Source organism: Oryx dammah, unplaced genomic scaffold (assembly GCF_014754425.2).
Source record: "Oryx dammah isolate SB20612 unplaced genomic scaffold, SCBI_Odam_1.1 HiC_scaffold_11, whole genome shotgun sequence".
NCBI classification, from domain to species: domain Eukaryota; kingdom Metazoa; phylum Chordata; class Mammalia; order Artiodactyla; family Bovidae; genus Oryx; species Oryx dammah.
In genome coordinates, this window is record NW_024070195.1 from 40,562,366 (window position 1) to 40,579,602 (window position 17,237).

General features: G+C 46.9%; 1 protein-coding gene across 2 annotated transcripts in view; it reads right to left on the minus strand.

The window, feature by feature from the left end:
• Nucleotides 1–837: 837 nt before the first annotated feature.
• BRPF3 (bromodomain and PHD finger containing 3) overlaps nt 838–17,237 on the minus strand; it is a 35,062-nt gene continuing 18,662 nt past the window's right edge. The window contains exons 8-12 of one of the 2 annotated variants that reach the window (XM_040249822.1): nt 15,258–15,351; nt 11,280–11,377; nt 8,317–8,414; nt 4,439–4,593; nt 838–3,136 (exon numbers count right to left, since the gene is read on the minus strand). In XM_040249822.1, the coding sequence (XP_040105756.1) occupies nt 2,953–3,136; nt 4,439–4,593; nt 8,317–8,414; nt 11,280–11,377; nt 15,258–15,351 (629 nt within the window). In that variant the 3' untranslated portion in view covers nt 838–2,952. The remainder of the gene's footprint in view (nt 3,137–4,438; nt 4,594–8,316; nt 8,415–11,279; nt 11,378–15,257; nt 15,352–17,237) is intronic. The other variant, XM_040249823.1, reaches the window with a different exon arrangement.

The following is a 17,237-nucleotide window of genomic DNA, read 5'->3' on the forward strand; positions in this document are numbered from 1 at the left end:
TTTCCAAAGCCCTGTGGAGGAGGTGACTCCTGTATTCTCCAACCACACACTGAGACATGTAACTCACAGCCAAGCAGAACCAGAGGGAAAAACTATCCTAGGCCCAACAACAGAGCAGTTGGCCCCAGGGAATACTTCTGTTTCTGCTCAAGATACTGCTTTCCAGAAATGGTGGGGCCAGAGCCACAGAGAGGGGAAGGAGGTACAGAACAGGCCAGCATAGCCAGATCCTTGTCCCAGGATTCTGCCATCGTTTCTTGGCTGGCTGATCTTGGACAAGTCTTTTAACTTTGCTGGTCTGTTTCCTTGTCTGCAAAATGAAGACTGGGTAAGCTCAAGGTTCCTTTCTAGTTGTAAAAGTAACCAGGATCATGTTCTGCCTCTCTGAGTCCTGGCTCGCCCTCTATAGAAGGGGGACAGCAACAATGACAGAGGAGGTGGGAACAGCCTAGTCTCCAATTCTGCAAGCCTGGTGAACAGGTGCCTGGTTTGTCCAAAGGGCCATTTCTCCTGCTGAATGTGGAGCATATGCTCCTGAAGGAATGTGGCCACAGGGCAGCTGAGGTGTGGGAGGCAGGCTAGACCTTCCACAACTTCCAAAAGGCAGTGCTGCTAGGGAGGAAAACATCAGAAACCGTCCTTGCACCTCTTCCAGGGGTCCGAGAGACAGACAGACAAGCAGACAGACAGAGCACTCTCCAGCTGGGAGTCTGCAATGGCTAGTCAACCCCATTCTTAATGCAACCATTGATGGCCCTGGCCTCCTGAGGAGGGAGAGCGCTGCAGAGATTAGGTGAAGGGCAGGCCCCACTGACAACCATAAACACACACAGCGACTGCTGCCCATTAGAACATTTATTTCTCAGAGAGAAAATAAGTTTAAGACAGTCATATTATAGTAGGTAAAATTAACTTTTGTATTCTTTACAAGCATAGATTTTTCTCTGTTTATTACCTCTCTTATACCATCTGTTATAAACAATTCTAGAAAGCAAATAAAGTTACTTTCTACAATAAATAGAGCATCGTGTGCTTCACAGCAGACGCGACTGAGACACACAGGCCCCATGCCACAGCAGGATCTGAGCCGTTTCCCGTTCTAAAAGAGCAGTTTTAAAAATGAGACTCAGAGACGGAAAGATTCAAAGAGACTAAGAAAAAGAAAAAAGGAGAGAGAGACTAAGAAAGAGAAAGTGTTGGGAGGCAGAGACACACAGAAAGAGAAAGCCCCAAGATCTTACAACACAGGTTGAGACAAAGGTCACAGAGTCCACAGCCGACCGACTACCTGGGGAGGGGGGACGTATTGGCTCCTTTAAATAAAACACACTGTGTGCATTTAAAATACTCAGCCACACAATGGAGGACTCCAGTAATGGAAACTATAGGCCTGAATAATTTAGAACAGTATTTTACAATTATATACACTATGTCCTTCCCTAGCCATAGGCATTGTAGTTTTATTATTGTACAAAATCCAAAACCCCGTCCTTTATTATGTTATAGAGAGTTTTGTTGGTTCCCTTTTAAACTCTGGCTCGTGTCCCAAACGTATAAGAAGTCGTGGCGGTTGGTAGGTTGTATTTTTAAAAAGTCAAGTGCGTAAAAATGGCAGTGATCTCCCCAGTGACTTCATTTTGTCCAAAACTCCCCTATGAAAAATTTAAAACAATTAAAAAGAACGTCAGGTTAAAAATCAACATGGCGATCAGTGGCCGGCAACCTGGCCCTGCAACTTTGGTGCTTAAGAGGTGAAAAGAAACATCAGAGAACAGACATCGAAGCCTCTGAAAGTTGTGTTGGTTTGTCAGTCAGCATTCCCCCGTTTCACAGTTTTTTTTTTTTCCCTTCTGTTTTTGAGAAGGTAAAGGTGGAGAGGAGGTTGAAGGAAAAGAGGGAAGGGAACAGAAGGTTTGAAAGAAAAGTGCTGCGTTCCTTGCAGTTCAGAGCAGCAGAGGTTGGGCAGGGCAGAGCACAGCACAGGAAGATGCTGGACTATAGGCCCCTCGCCATCCCTGGTGGTAATGAGAGCCTAGAGGCTGCAGGACAGAAAATGAAAACCCATGAGGAGGCTAGGAGGAGGAAAAGAGCAGACCCGGCCAAAGGGCACAGCTTCACCCCAACAGCCCACAGAATCCACATGGACAGATGGCCACGGGCACCAGAAGCCTGGTCTGCTGATGGGAGCCCACCCAGCCTGAGCCCACCTCTCTGCAAGGCAGAGGCCCGAGGCCCCGCCCCAATCCAAGGGGGCAGCTCTCACCGTCTGGCCTCTGCTGTTTGCCTGCAGCACATACAAGGGGAGGGGAGGTGTGCTGGTGAAGGGGTCACCCAAGTGGTAGCTAGCAGCTGGCCTCAAAGGGAATGAGACATAAAAAGAAAAAAGATCAGTTTGGTGATGGTTTCTGTCAGTTTGGCACAAGAGAAAGCTGGGAAAGAAACACAGGAGAAACAGAGGCTGGGCAGAAGATGGTTCAGGCAAGAGATAGGAGGAGGGGTGATGGAGGGAGAGGGTGAGCTCCGTGAGATTCCCACAGGACCCGAGTGTATCCACAGCACCTCTGGGGTCAGCGTTAGAGCCTCGCTCACCCTGAGGTGTAGTTAGCTGGGAGTGGGTTGGAGGGCACCAGGCACACCCTTGAGCAAGCCCAAGACCTCTTGCTTTCCAGGGCCAGGTTCATCTCCGTGGCTGGGCCCAAGCCTAACAGCTGTTTCTACTTCTAACTGGTTCTTCATTGGACCAGCCCCGGGGGAGCTCAGGTGGGAGTTTTTGGCACAGCAGGCCCACCAGGGGAATTACGCAGTTAATCAAAACTGGGGCCTTGCCCGTGGGGAGGACACAGCCCAGTCCCTGGCCTGCCATAGGAGGGGGAAGCTGCCAGCCGTATGCCTGGCTGGGGCCAGAAGAGGCTTCTCTGTGCCCTGCAGGACGGAGGCAGGGTGGGCCCCCCCTTACAGGTAGCTGGAGGTGACGAAGGAGTGGGGCCCCCGCACTCGGCTCAGGTGGATCATCGCGCGGTCGTAGGCCACCTGAACTGACTTGCGGATGCTGGTCTTGCGGCCTTCCAGCATCTTGAGCTTGTCCACAGTGTCTTCCACACCGAGAGGCAGGACTTTGTCCCTTGGAAGCCACTGCCTAAAATATAAGCATAGTAAGAGGCCTGGACCGTAGTGGGTCCCACAGGAGGCTCCTCTGGATCCACTTGCCCATGACCAGCAAAGCCGGGAGGAGGGGAAAGGGAGAGGGAGGCAGACTGGGACGCTGCAGGCAGGAGGCCACAAAGGGACTTATTTTGTAGCCAGGCCCTTACCTGGGCCCCAGGACACTCAGCTTAGAAGGTTGCTGGAGGGAAGCCCATGTGCCCCTTGGGAGACTAGTTAAGCCATCTGGAGGGCTCTGAGCCTCGCCCTGCCTTGGGGAGTCAGGCAGCTATGTCGAAGAAATGGAGCTGATGCCAGGAATCAATGAAATGATTTCAGGTGGGGCCTACACCTGTAGTTTTTAAAAGATCCCTGGGTGAGTTGAACATATGGCTGAGAGCCCAGCCTCTGGAGCCAGATCCTGGTTTATATCCCAGTTCTAGCTATAGGTTCTTGGCTTTCAGAACCTCAGCTTCCTTATCTGCAAAATGGATTGGGAGGGGATTAATGAAGATTTAAATGAGGATCAAATGAAATCACTCATATAAAGCAATCTGCATAAAGACATGGGGTAAATGCTTGACAGATGATAGTTATCAGCTAGTCCTGCCTCCCCACTCTATAGAAGCAGGGGTGAAGGAATCCTCCTGCTGGCCTTTTTAAACCATGAGCAGACAAGCCCCTTGGAGTGTGTTCTGCACTTCCCACAACTACCCCACCCCCCCCCACCCAGGACCGAGACACGCATTCCCGCAGCCACTGGGAGCAGTGGCAGATTATAGGCTCTCAAGTGAGTCTCTCTCCAGGAATCACCCCGACCAGGGACAGCCAGCATTCAAGGCCTGGTTGATGTTGGGGTACAGGGGCACAGCCCTCATTTCTAACATCTCTAATGAGCTCAAACAGATCAGCTGTGGCCTCTGCAGCAAGTACACTGCAGTTCAACTGCTTCCTCTGCCTACGGCTGCACTCACCCTTCCTGCCCACAGCTCTTCCCAAGAAGCCTCCTAACACAAATCTCCATCTCAGAGTGCTTCTCAGAGACTGATATACCAAACTCCTCAGTTACCATTAACACTGTTCATCACTGTTATTCCTAACACTAAATTACTACTATCATGGCAAATGCAGAGACTAGCTGCTGGCAGGTAACCTTTTGCTTTCAACTAAGCACAGAGGCGGAGTGGCTGAGTCCACAGCCCTGTGTACCCCCGGCATGTCAGCATCAGAACAGCATCCCAGTCAGGCTCCCCAGCCTGCATCCTGGTGCACCATTCCAGCGGCAGCACGCACTCACCAGGTGCGTTTGTTGTCAAAGAAGAGGACAAGGAAGAGCTTCTCTCCAGCCTCGGCCTGTTTCTGCTCGCCCAGCTTCAGCACATCCAGGGGGGGAACAGGGATGGGGACACCATTGTGCAGGAGGCCCTCCCGGGGCATCTTGGGATCGATGATCTGAAAGCAGAGGAGAGAGGATTCAGCAAGGGGCAGACGGGGTGAACTGTGCAGCCTGCTGTGGGACTAAGCACTGAGCCACCCTACACCAGAGCTATGCAGCGGACTGGCCCTGACTGACTCGGTGAGGGTGGGGCTGACCTCTTCCAATGACCCTCAGTACCCCAAATGTAAATCTCGACTCTATTTCCCCAGACACCGTCCTAATCCTTCAGCTCTTTCCAAAAAGAAAGCTTGCTCCATCAACTGTCAGGCCCCAAAGCTGAAAGAGAAGTTCTGGGAAGCCAAGGTCGGGGATTATCAGAAGTGAGTGGACTATCTCTGATGTCCAGGTCAGATAAATAAACACGTTCCTCCCAATGTCCCTTAGGGGAGAGAGGTTGTTTATTTCCCTGCCAATTTCCCTTTAGAACCTGTATAATTCATTTCAAACCCTCAGGGGCCTTCCTAGACACCATGGCTGTGAAAAAGGTTTTGCCTCAGCTAGAGGGTCCATCCCCTTGTTTCACCTAAACATATCTTCTGGTTACCCACCACCTTCCTGTCTATTATCCTTCTGGTGTGTCGACCAGAAACAACTTTAACATCCCATGGTAAGATTAGAGAGAAGCCAAGAGACTGAGCTTGGAGGGCTGCTGGAAAGGGGAGAATGATGTAGCTGGAAACAAGGGCCACTGGAAGAATCAGTCCTTGAGGCTGTATGCTCCACAGGGGCAGGGGCTCAGCAAAATGCCTGGTGGCATCAACACAACAATAACTCACCAGTCTATGGAGTACTGACACTGTTACTGAAGCTCCTAATTAGTCACATATCATCTTATTTCATTCTCTTGCTAATGCTGAGAAGTCTGCTGCCTACAGAGGAAAATGCCAAGCACAGAAGGATACAGCTGGCTGGGACAAAAACCAGGCACCTGGACTTGGGGCCCGACTGCCCACCGCCTCTTGCACAGCCCCTGCTATGGCTGATAGTCTCTGTCCACCAAGGCCGGGGAGACTCGGAAACTTACTGAGGAAGCAGCTTTCCCCAGAGATGGAAAAATCGTAATTCCTATACCCTGTCCCAGGGGGCCTCTTCTCATAATAATAAATTGCTCTATTTACTTTTGGGTGTCTGCCAGTTTCCTTACATCCGTCTCAAGATAAGCAACGAAAAGCACGTGCCCTGGTTAAGAGTTTACTCTAAGGAAGAACCACCCCTACCCTGCCCCCAGCTGTGTGATTTGATAAAAACTCTTAACTCCCAGCCTGTCTGTCCCTCCTAGGACTGATGCTAAAGGTCCTAATGGGAACCACCAGACAAGCTCTCCTGAGCTTCCTCAATCACCAACAGTGGGGCTAGTGCCTGGCTGGGAAACTGGGGGCAGACTGTGAAAAATGTCTCCTCCAAGGGCAGAAATAAGATGGGCAAGTCTCCCTCTTAAGGAGAGGTTGCCTCTCTTTTTAAAGAAGACAGAGGCAAATGTACTCCAAAATAATAAATAATGGGCCACACTCACTCAAATGTTATGCAGATGTAAAATAACATGGAAATAAAGTTTATGATAACATTTAACATATTACATAATAAATGTGTACATGCACTATTTTTATAGCTATAATAAATAAACAATAAATAGAAGGAACAATACAAAATGCTTATAGATGATATGTCAGGATGCTGGAGGTTTGTGTTGATTGTCTATATAAGCTTCTATAATGTAGATATGTAATTTTTAAAGAAAAACTTTTTTTAAAGAACAAGAGCCCCAGAAAATTAAAACCCATGGTCACTATATGTGCAAGTACATATTTAAGTACATAGAGGAAAATGACTGGGAGAGTATAAACCAAAATAAAAACAGAGGTTGTGTTCAGGCAGTGGCTGAATTTAATTGCAAAAGAAAATTACAATTAAGATAATTAAAAAGGAAAAAAAGAGACTAGTTTTAGACTGACTTCTTTGTTTTGGGAGATTTAAAAAGATAAAACCAAACCTGCATAGCCTTAACCTCTTCTTCAACAACTAACCCGGGGGTCTCCCCGAGAGCAGAGGGCAGAGCCTGTGAAGGTAGCCCCAGGCCCAACCTCCCCAGCGCTGGGTCACAGTGTGGGTTTCCCTCCTGCCCCTGCTAAGGAGTGGGGAAGGCTGGCAGCATGGGTTCCGATATGACTCCAGCAAGTGGTATAACCTCTGGGAGCTACAGTTTCATCACAAGTAGAAAAAAGATCAGAGTTCTTGCACTCTTTACCTGAAGAAGCTGCTGTGAGACCAGAAAGAGCCACGGACACAAATAAGCAAGGAGAGGCTCAGAGCTTTGTGTGCACACATAGGGTGGCAGGGTGGTTCTCAGCTCCCACTACAGATCATTGGGGAAGTTTTTTTTAAAAAATATTCATGCTTGGGTCTGGTTTCAGAGTCTAATATGGTACTTTTGAGATGGGGCCTCAGTATCTGCACTGTTTAAAAAATTCCCCGAGATGATTCTGCTATGTCTCAAATGTTAGAATCAGTATTTACCAGGGCCAGATGGACATGACCTTCCCAATCAAGATGGTAAAAATAGAATTTTTAGCTGCTATTGGTGGGAGTATAAACTGGAAAGTGAAAGTGTTAGTCGCTCAGTTGTACCCAACTGTTTGCGACCCCATGGACTGTAGCCCACCAGACTGCTCTGCTCATGAGATTCTCCAGGCAAGAATACTGGAGTTGGGTAGCCATTCCCTTCTCCAGGGTATTGAATCTGGGTCCCCCACACTGCACGCAGATTCTCTGCTGAGCCACCAGGGGAGCCCCATATAAACTGGGGTTGCCCCTAACTTTCTAAGGGGCAACTTGGCAATTTGCATCAGAATTTTGCATATGCCCCAAAGACATTCCTAAGACTTCTTCACTGTAAAGAAATAATCATAGACGTGCACAAATGTTAAACTACAATGATGCTTACTGCTCGCTGTTTGTCATAGTGAAATATTCAAAATGATCTAAATGACCGACAAGAGCATGGTTAAAATAAGGTACATGCATACAGCTGAAGACGACGCAGCCATGACAGTGATGCCAATGAAGAATGTTTGATGGCATGAGACACGCACGCGCATGGTGTGCTGTTAAATGAAGGGAAGGTTTGAACAGCACATGGTCTGATATTTATGCATTAAACAACAAAAAAAATCAGGGCTGAGGGTATACATCAAGAGGTAATCTCTGAACAGATGGGACTGTGGGTGACTTTGAACTCAGTGGCTCAAAACACAGGCTTTGACATCACACATTGTCAAATTCCAACCCTGCCACTTAAAAGCTAGATGACCATGGGTAACAGATCTTCAGTGTTTTCCCCTACAAAATGAGAATAATCATACCTTTCTCCATATTTCAAGGACTTAGCATAACAGACGTTTAGCCAAACAGCTAAGCATTATTAGCAGATTTTATAATTCCCTACAATGAGCACATATAACTTTTATGCATAATAATAAATTTTCCATTTAGCAAATAAATATATTCTATTAAAACCCTAAGAGCTCTAGCCTCTGTCTGCATACTGTAACCTATTTTAAGTACCCTAAACCTAGCTGGTGTGACCCACCCAGGCTGGGATAAAACCTCCCTCCCTTCTGCAGCTAAAGGCACCCTGACTCCCAACCACACTCTGCTGGCTTGATCCAATCAGATAAGCCCTCAAGGCAAGGTAGGGGCCAGAATCCCCCAGGGGAGGGAGAATGGAAGGGCAGACTCACCAAGGCAGGGTAGGAGGGGTAACCTCGGCACTTGGCCCACACCAGCTCCAGGGGCTCCAGGTCTCCACGGTCTTCAAAGGGCATCAGGAGGCTTCTGCCTGGGGGTGGGGGAGGGGAGGAGACAGGGGGGCTTGGAATAGCTCCCAGGAGGCCTGCCCGGGGCCTCCATTTGACTGGAGCAGTCCAGGAATGAGTCAACAACATCCCCTCCACCCTTCCTCTTCCCTACCCTCTCCTGAGTTCTTAAGACTAGATTACAGGTCAGCAAAGTTGTTCTTTAAAAGGTCAAATAGTACATATTTTAGGTTTTATGTGCTACATGTCTCCATTGCAGCTACTTATCTCTGCTATTGTATCATGAAAGCGCTCACAGGTAATTCCTAAATGAATGAGCACTGTTGTGTCCCCATAAAACAATTTCTGGACACTGAAATTCGAATTTTGTATAAATTTTTGTATTACAAAATATTAATATCATTCTTTTGATTTTCAATCATTTGAAAAAAAATGTAAAAACCACTCTTAGCTCATGAAAGTGAAAGCATTAGTCACTCAGTCATGTCCAACTCTTTGCGACTCCATGAACTGTAGCCCACAAGGCTCCTCTGTCCATAGATTTCTCCAGGCAAGAATGCTGGAGTGGGTTGCCATTTCCTTCTCCAGGGAATCTTCCCGATCCAGAGATTGAACCTGGGTCTCCCGTATTGGAGGCAGATTTTTACCAAGTGAGCCAACAGGCAACAGGTTACAGTTTGCTGACCTCTAAACTAGAACCCTAGGTTGATGTTCCTTGAAAAAATATAACTACTTCATTACCAGGAATACAGACTATAAGGCAGCTTGGCAAAGCCACAGACTGCTCTCTGGGCCTCTCTGACTGGTGGGCCTCCAGATGATAGCTTCATGGAAAAAGATGCCTAGGACAAACATCCCAGAAAAACTACCTGCTAAATGAGTTCTTTTCTGACACGGCCACACCTGGCTACAGGTCACCTTGCTGCACAGCACTCAGCAGAGGTTCTCTCTGTGCCTGTTTTGTCAGAATCTTGCACAGATCCTGGGGCAGGCACATGTCTTCAGCTTTCCTTGTTCTGCACCTAACGCACTCGAACACAATGGGTCCTTCACAAACATCTCTGAACACAAAGAGGAACCTCCCTTCCCCTTCCCACCCTATAAACTAGCAACAGTGAGGGGAGCACATTCGACTAAGGAAAAATGCCCAAATTCCACAGAGTAGAAATTATGTTCCTAAGGAAACATTACCTGCCATGTTTATAATTTGTAAAAAAATGTATCACTGGTAATGAGGTCTTATTTTCTACCTACTGAATCAATAGCAATAACCACAAAAAGATAAAATCCAGCATGACTGAAGAGGCAGGCTGCAGGGACACTGGTGCAATCATGTACTGCTGAGGAAACTGCGGACCAGTCTAATCCTTTCACAACACAATCCGATGGCAAGTCTCAAGAGCCATAAAAAAGCATGAACCATCTGTTCCAGTAAATGCTTTCCCTGGGAATTTGTTCTTAGAAAAATAACTTTTAAAATGACTGAGAGGCATTTGGACAAAAATATGGGTTCACTGCTTTATGTATAGTGTTAAAAGTTGGAAATAACCAAATGTCTAACAATGAAACAAGTATGTAAATTATAATACATTGATTGGAAAGTTAACATTGAAAAAAGCAAAATATGAAAGAGCATGAGTTCTGCTTTTCTGTTAAAAATGTGCCTGAAATACATGGAAGGCAACATAGAGAAACGAAGACAATGGTGTTAAGGTGACGGAACAGTGAAAGGTTGGTTTCCTTTTTAAATCTCCTTTGGCATCATTTTAATAATTACATGGTTCTTAAAATAAGAATAAAATGTCACTACCAGAAGCACAAAGTACGTGCCAAATCCATTCCCAGTTATGCATTAGATGCTGTATAAGTTAATCCAGACATGAGCCCTGCCTTCTAGGCACTGACAGTCAGACAACAAGGAAATATGCAGGCATGCATTCATCAACACACATATGAAAAAAGAAATGGATGCTAAGGGAAAATAAAGCAGTTTGGAATAGGAAATAGGGGAAGAGAAGCCCTGAAGCCTGTATGTTAGATGGAAGCTTCAAAGACAGGGCATCCAGAGTGCACGCCCTCCACGGATGGCTGGACACAGCTGTGCTCAGAGGACAGCTACCCTGCACCTGCCCCACCTGAGCACCACCTAGTCCTCTCCTTTGGCTCCACCCTGCCCTTCATTCCCTCAGGCCCAGAGATGACATCCAAGCACTTTACTGTTTGGACCTGCTGGAATAGACTCTCTCATGGGGAGAGGGGTGGAAGTACTGGATCACATGAAATTACAAGGTTATGTGTGAAATTCAGTAACATGGAGCAGACTGGAAATATCTGTCAAGAATACAAATGCATACTTCCTTCAACATAGCAAGAGTATATCTGTAGATATACTCCCCAGGGATGCAAAATGAGCTCTGTACCTGGTTGCTCACTGCAACACTGACTACGACAACTACATGAAAACAATCTAAATGCCCATCTGCAGAGGGCTGGCTGAGTACGCGACAGCACTCCTATGTAGTGGGGCATCAGGCAGCCAATAAAAAGCACAGACGAATCTCCAAGGTATATTATTAACCGAAAAAAGGCATGGTTTAGAGGAATGTGCATGTTAGGCTTCCCTGCTCACTCTTGAACATATGTGCAAGTTTTTGGCTTGTGTACGTATGGATTACATCTGAAAAGACACAAAAGAAACCACTAAACACTGGCTCGTTCTGACTTTTTTTCACCAAAGCATGTGTCACTTATTCAAAATAAGATGAATTATTTAAGAGGAAGGGGACATCTCCCTGCCCAGTGTCCCCAGGTCTGGAGGAGTTCAGGGTCTGGCTGTGGTTCTTCGGAAGGCCTGGTTCCTCCAGATGCACCTGTACAGCACTCCTTACCTGAGCTACTGTAGTCGGAGTCTCCATTCACACCTTCCAAGAAGGGTACTCGAGACAGGGCTGGCTTCCCTCGGCTGCGTTTGGGAGGTGTCCGACCACTGCATATAGGGAGGGAGAGGGGAGTGAAATGAGCAATTTAAATGACTAACACATCCACTTCTGCTGTCTCATCTCTGCCAGGGGCAGAGTTGCAACAGCTCTTCAAGGAGAATGGTTTCTCACCTTCCCCTAAAAATTCACACAAACGCATGACATACTTCTGACCAAAATGTTCCCACGAGGCTTAAGGAAACATTTCACCCGTGTGGAAGGACTGAACTTGGAAAGTGAAGCCTGCTCCCCTGCCCAGGGATACTGGATTTCACCCAGAGGGTAGATCACCTCAGGCACTTGTCAATCCTTCCACAGTCTAAGCAGTCTGGCCATGAGGAGGGCCTGTTCTCATATCCGCCCAGAATCCTTTGCTCTGTGGTTCACACAGCTTGTCTAAGGAACCAATTTCTTTTTGAGGCACAAAAATCTGCCTCATTCCCAAATTTTCTATAACGGACATGCCTTACTTCCTTAATTAGGAAAGACATTTTTAAATTGGAAAAACAATCTACTTCTCACTTCTACTTTATGTGTGTGAAGTTTTTCTTAGACAGAGATGGATTTTTTTTAACAAGCAAGCAGACAGGGCTTTTTCTTTTAATACGGTTATTGCAAGGAGAAAAAAAATCATATATTAGATAAAGACTAGATGGTAATAGGCAAAAATGAGACTAGTAATACAAGAATAATGATATAACTGGAACCCACATAGGCACTAGTATTTTTAAATTGCTTCCAATGCAATTTCTAATGTACCACCATAGTTAGAAGCCTTTGGGCAAGAATGATGTGGCTATGGTTTTTTTTTTTTCAATCAAACTTTAAAAACTATTACTGCTATATGCTGCTGCTGCTAAGTCGCTTCAGTTGTGTCTGGCTCTGTGTGACCCCACAGATGGCAGCCTACCAGGCTCTGCCATCCCTGGGATTGTCCAGGCAAGAACACTGGAGTGGGTTGCCATTGCCTTCTCCGGTTACTGCTATATAATTATTCCAATAACAAAAATGCTTAAAAGACAGGCCAACAACGTGTAGCAGAGCAGAAATGCGTAAGAAACCTCTAGTAGGATAAGAAGAGGTTGAGGTTAAGACTGGTTGGAGAGTAGAGTGCTCCTGTTTCACTGAATCATAACTGACTTTATCACGGTCTTACACAGAAAACCCAGCATAACCAGAACCTAATCAATCATAATCCTTTACTAACTAGCAGGTTGGGAGCTTGATTCCTGCTGGTCAGGACCTGTTGGGGAAAAAACAAAAGAACACCCAGTTCATATTCAGGATTCAGTTCCCATGCACCCTACAAAAATCTGTCACTGGGCTTAGAGAATCTGAGTCCCTATAAAAATGTAAGAAATGGTGGTTCTATTAGGAAAGCCTCTCCAAGTTTACATCATGGATCTGGGGAGACATCTCCAAATACAACAGAGGAGGTTGCAACCCAGTGGCTATGAGAGAAACTCTAGAGCCAGACTACCTGGGTTCAAAATCTGACTCTTCTACTCATTCATTCTGTTACCCTGAGCAAGTTAGTTAGCCTCTCTGAGGCTTGTGTTCCCCATGTGATAGTATGAGGATTTAATGGGTTAATATACAGAAAGCACTCAGTGCAGCACACACTAAGTACTCAATAAATAGCAAGTATATAGTAAATATTGTTGTATGTGCAGGCTCAGCCGCTAAGTCGTATCCAACTCTTTGTGACTCCATGCACCAGACTCCACAGGATTCTCCAGGCAAGAGTGCTGGAGTGGGCTGCCATTTCCTCCCCAGAGGATCTTCTCTACCCAGGGATGGAGCTGAAGTTTCCTGCATCTCCGCATTGGCAGGTCGATTCTTTATTACTGAGCCATCTGGGGAGCCCAAATATTATTATATAAAAGGCACTAAATTTTAATGTCTCACTTTAATATTATACATTACTAATGTTATACTATAGGAGGAGAGCTCTGAGAAGGATGAGCTCAATGGGATAGGATACAACACCAAAACTAGATCCCTATTTTCTTGTTTCACAGAAGAAAGCACAAGTGACTCAATCATGGCTGGCATTTCAACCCTCTCTCCAAGTTACCCAGGCCTAAGCAGACAGCCCAATCTATAAGTATTTTGTTTACTGGTTTAACATTTATCTCTCCTTTCTAGAAGATAAACTCCATGAGAACAGACATCTTATCAGGGCTTAGAACAGTGCCTTGCTCAATTAATAATTCAGCAAATGACCCATAGAAAAGAGGGCAGCTCCAACTTGCTCAGAAAATCATTAGAAAAGATAAACCCAGAGACAGGAGGGGAAGGGGATGGGATTAGTAACCAGAAATTCTTTCAAGGTTCTTTATCCTACAGTCATAATTCCAGTCTAATTAATAAGGAAAATCTTCCCTTATGTACTTACCACCACAGTGTTAAGGAGGGAGGAGAGAAAGGGAGGGAGAGAGAGAGAGAGAGAAAGAAAAAATTCTGTGGTTTAAGTTCTAAATCTCCTGTTTCAAACCCTGAAATTCTACTGAGAACCACTGAGTTAAAGAGGAAATGCCTTCCAAGGGCATTGTTTCCACAGTAAGCAGGAACCCAGAGATACTGGTGGCTTTGGCATGCTCTGCAGAAAGGCAAGCAGTGTGAATAGGCAGGCTAGCCAGAGCCTGGCCTGGCTTGCTCCTCTGGCTCACAGCTGGGAAGAGTGCCCTTTGTGGAGAGAGAAGCCCAATACACCTTCTACTTTTAGTCATGGCCTAAGCGGGGACAGTGTGATAACCCCACTCCTAACTGAGCTTCCAGGCACCCTGTCTTTGAAAGGAGTCAGGAATTTCAACCCAGGACCAGGCTAGCAGCATCCTGTAAGATTCTGAAACCTCTGCCTCTTCTCTATGCCTAGTAAGTGTGTTTACCCATCCACTTCCATTTTTACTCTAGGGCTGCAACAAAGAGAGAGAAAGCTAGGACATATCTGCGGCTTTGTGGGGAAAGTCTCAAAGCCCCACTGAAAGCTGGGCCTTGCTGTGGTCTGGGAGCAGCCCAGGCCCAAGGGGCAGCGCCAGGGTAAAGCGAGAACCCAATAGAACCTACATCTAGCCTGCCTTGGAGGCAATTCAAACAAAGACACAGAGTTTTCTGGGGCTGTCCTGCAACTCCTTCCCCTGCTCTGCAACCAGGATCCATCCAGTTGCCATGTGGAGGAACCACGAGGTCAGCCTTCAGGACAAGTCATTTTCCCTTTGTGGCACCGAGAGTCTCCCATTTCCAAGAGTCCCACGCTCCCTGGTATCTTGCAGAGGACACAACACAGAGCAGAGATTCAGTAAACTCTTAGACTTGGAAGATACTTGAAGGTTCTGCTCTCAGATATCCTCCCTTTAGGTTAAAGAATGGGAAGAGAAACCCACCCCTTCCCAGATCAAGGATGGTAGAAGAGCTAGGGCCTCTGTCAGAATAAAGTCAACACCAGCCTTCTTATCTGCTCATTTCTTACTCCCACACCACCCTTCTAAAGAGGCCATTGCTATGACACCCCAAAAAAGCAAAGGACAAAACCATCTATAACTGGGTTATCTATGGGCTGGGGAGTGGGTGGGAACTGGCTCAAATGCCAGCTTCCCTGGGCAACACAGTCCTGGCTGGCCCCACCCCCTGGAGCCCATTCAGCTCTACAAACCCTGTGAAGCATGAGCCCCACTCCTCCCCAGCAGTCAGATCAGGCCTAACAGTCAAGGGTCATGGCGTTCTCTAAGAGCTACCAGAATCACAGACAAGCGGCCTCAGGAAATAGCAGGGGAAGGGAAAGGAAAAAACTGAGATCAGCGGGAGGAGGTTCAATCTGCAGCTGAAAGGAAATTAAACGGAGGGGTAGCAGAGCTGCCGGCAAAGCTCTGGGACAAGGGCTCTTACCTGCAAGCTTCAAAGGCCAATCCACTGCTGAGACCCAAACTACATTCTGAGTCAGATCCACTTTCGGTGTGTTTTCCAAAGCCGTTGGTCACGCCTGCCAAGGACACACAGAGTGAGCCTGAGTGCAGAGACCTCCAACCCCTGACACGCCACAGTGTGAGGCAGCTGCCTTGGGAGGGCTCAGGGAGGAGGGGTGGAGAGGCCAGCAGGCCCCTTCTCTAGGGAAATGGGTCTCAAGTGGTGGAGAGAACCTGATGAAGTTGGGGGGAGATGGTGGGTAGCGCAAGGAGCAGACACTGCATTTTCCTTCCCATCCTTCTGGGTATTCTTGAAGGAAAACAGCCCACAACTCATTCTAGTTACTGTCACTTGACTCCAGTGGGAAATATCAAGACCTTCTCACTCTGGCTGGCCCACGAGACCCTGAATCTGCTTCTAATTTCAAGCCTCAATTATCGGGGAGTCTGCTCTGCCTCTTGGGGAGCCCACCCACCTTGCCTCTTCAGATAAACAGTCACACACCCTATCCATCACATGGCTGGCAACAACTAGGTTCATTCTTTAGGGATGGTGTCAGGGGAGGCTGGAACCGGAAAAGGGCTGTGTCAGCCAGACCCTGAGATATCTAGCAGAGCTAGTCAAAGTTGAGGATGGGGGAAACTTTCTAGCAGATCCAGAGAGATGAGACCTTCCCAGGATGGGGAGTCAAGATTTCCCAGGTTCTACACTCGGCTCTGAAATATGGGTCCCTTTTCCTATTTAAGCCTTGGCTTCTCCTTTCCTAAAGTGAAGGTAATACTTTTTTACTTATAGAGGATGCTATTACGTATGAATAAGAGAAGGTCTGGTTACAGCAGGAAGCCCTTCAGAGGCAAATGAAGACTGATCATCCCAGGGACATAACTTTCATCTGCTCTGAAATCTTCAACTCTCTATCTACCTATCCAGTTCCCAACCACAATCCAGAATCCTACAAGTCTTGAGCCAAGTGCTCAAGAGCTCAAAGTCACATATACCTCAGCCAGAAAACAAGTCACACCTGTGAGAGCAGGTGTCTGAGCCAACATATCCGTGCCCTAACCTGGCTCTGCCTCTAACATTACCACCTCAATTTAAATCACGAAAGCCAGCTGTGCCTCATTTGTAAAGGATCAACACCTCCTTTTGTGAGACTCCACTAAGGCTGTGCAAAAATATTCCTAGGTACCAGGTAGCTGAGACAGTGGAAGAGAAACAGACTTCAGCCCCAAGCAGTGGGCCCTCAGGCTGCATGAGCCTGGTGTCCAGATCTACTTCCCTATGGCAAGATCTTTCATTTTTAGTGCACAGTGCTGTTTGGCTGCGCCTGATATAGCTCAACAGATGACAACAATAACTGCTACCATCTACTGCTATATACCAAGTGCTTTATATAGGCTGCTTCCAATCCTTAAAGCCCTGCAAAGGAAGTATCACTAGCCTCATGTCAGAAATAAGGAATAGAATCAGAGAGGTTAACTGATATGCCCCCCAGGATACCCAGCTGGCAAGAAGATGGGATTTGAACTCAAGTCTGCCTAATTAACTTCGGGGCTTCCCAGGTGGCATGGTGGTAAAGAAACTGCCTGCCAATGCAGGAGACATAAAAGATGCCAGTTTGATCCCTGGGTTGGAAGATCTGGAAGAAGGCAAGGCAACCCACTCCAGTATTCCTGCCTGGAAAATCACATGGATAGAGGAGCCTGGTGGGACACGACGACTGAAACAACTTAGCGCACCCAAGTTCCTGACACACACACATACCACACACACACAGCCTACTTCAGGCTCAACAAGTTCCCAACACACACATACACACGGCCTACTTCAAGCTCAAGTTCCACACAGATACACACAAACAGATACACACAAAGCCTACCTCAGGCTCCAGTTCATCACACACACACACACACAAAGCCTACCTCAGGCTCCAGTTCATCACACACACACACACACACACAC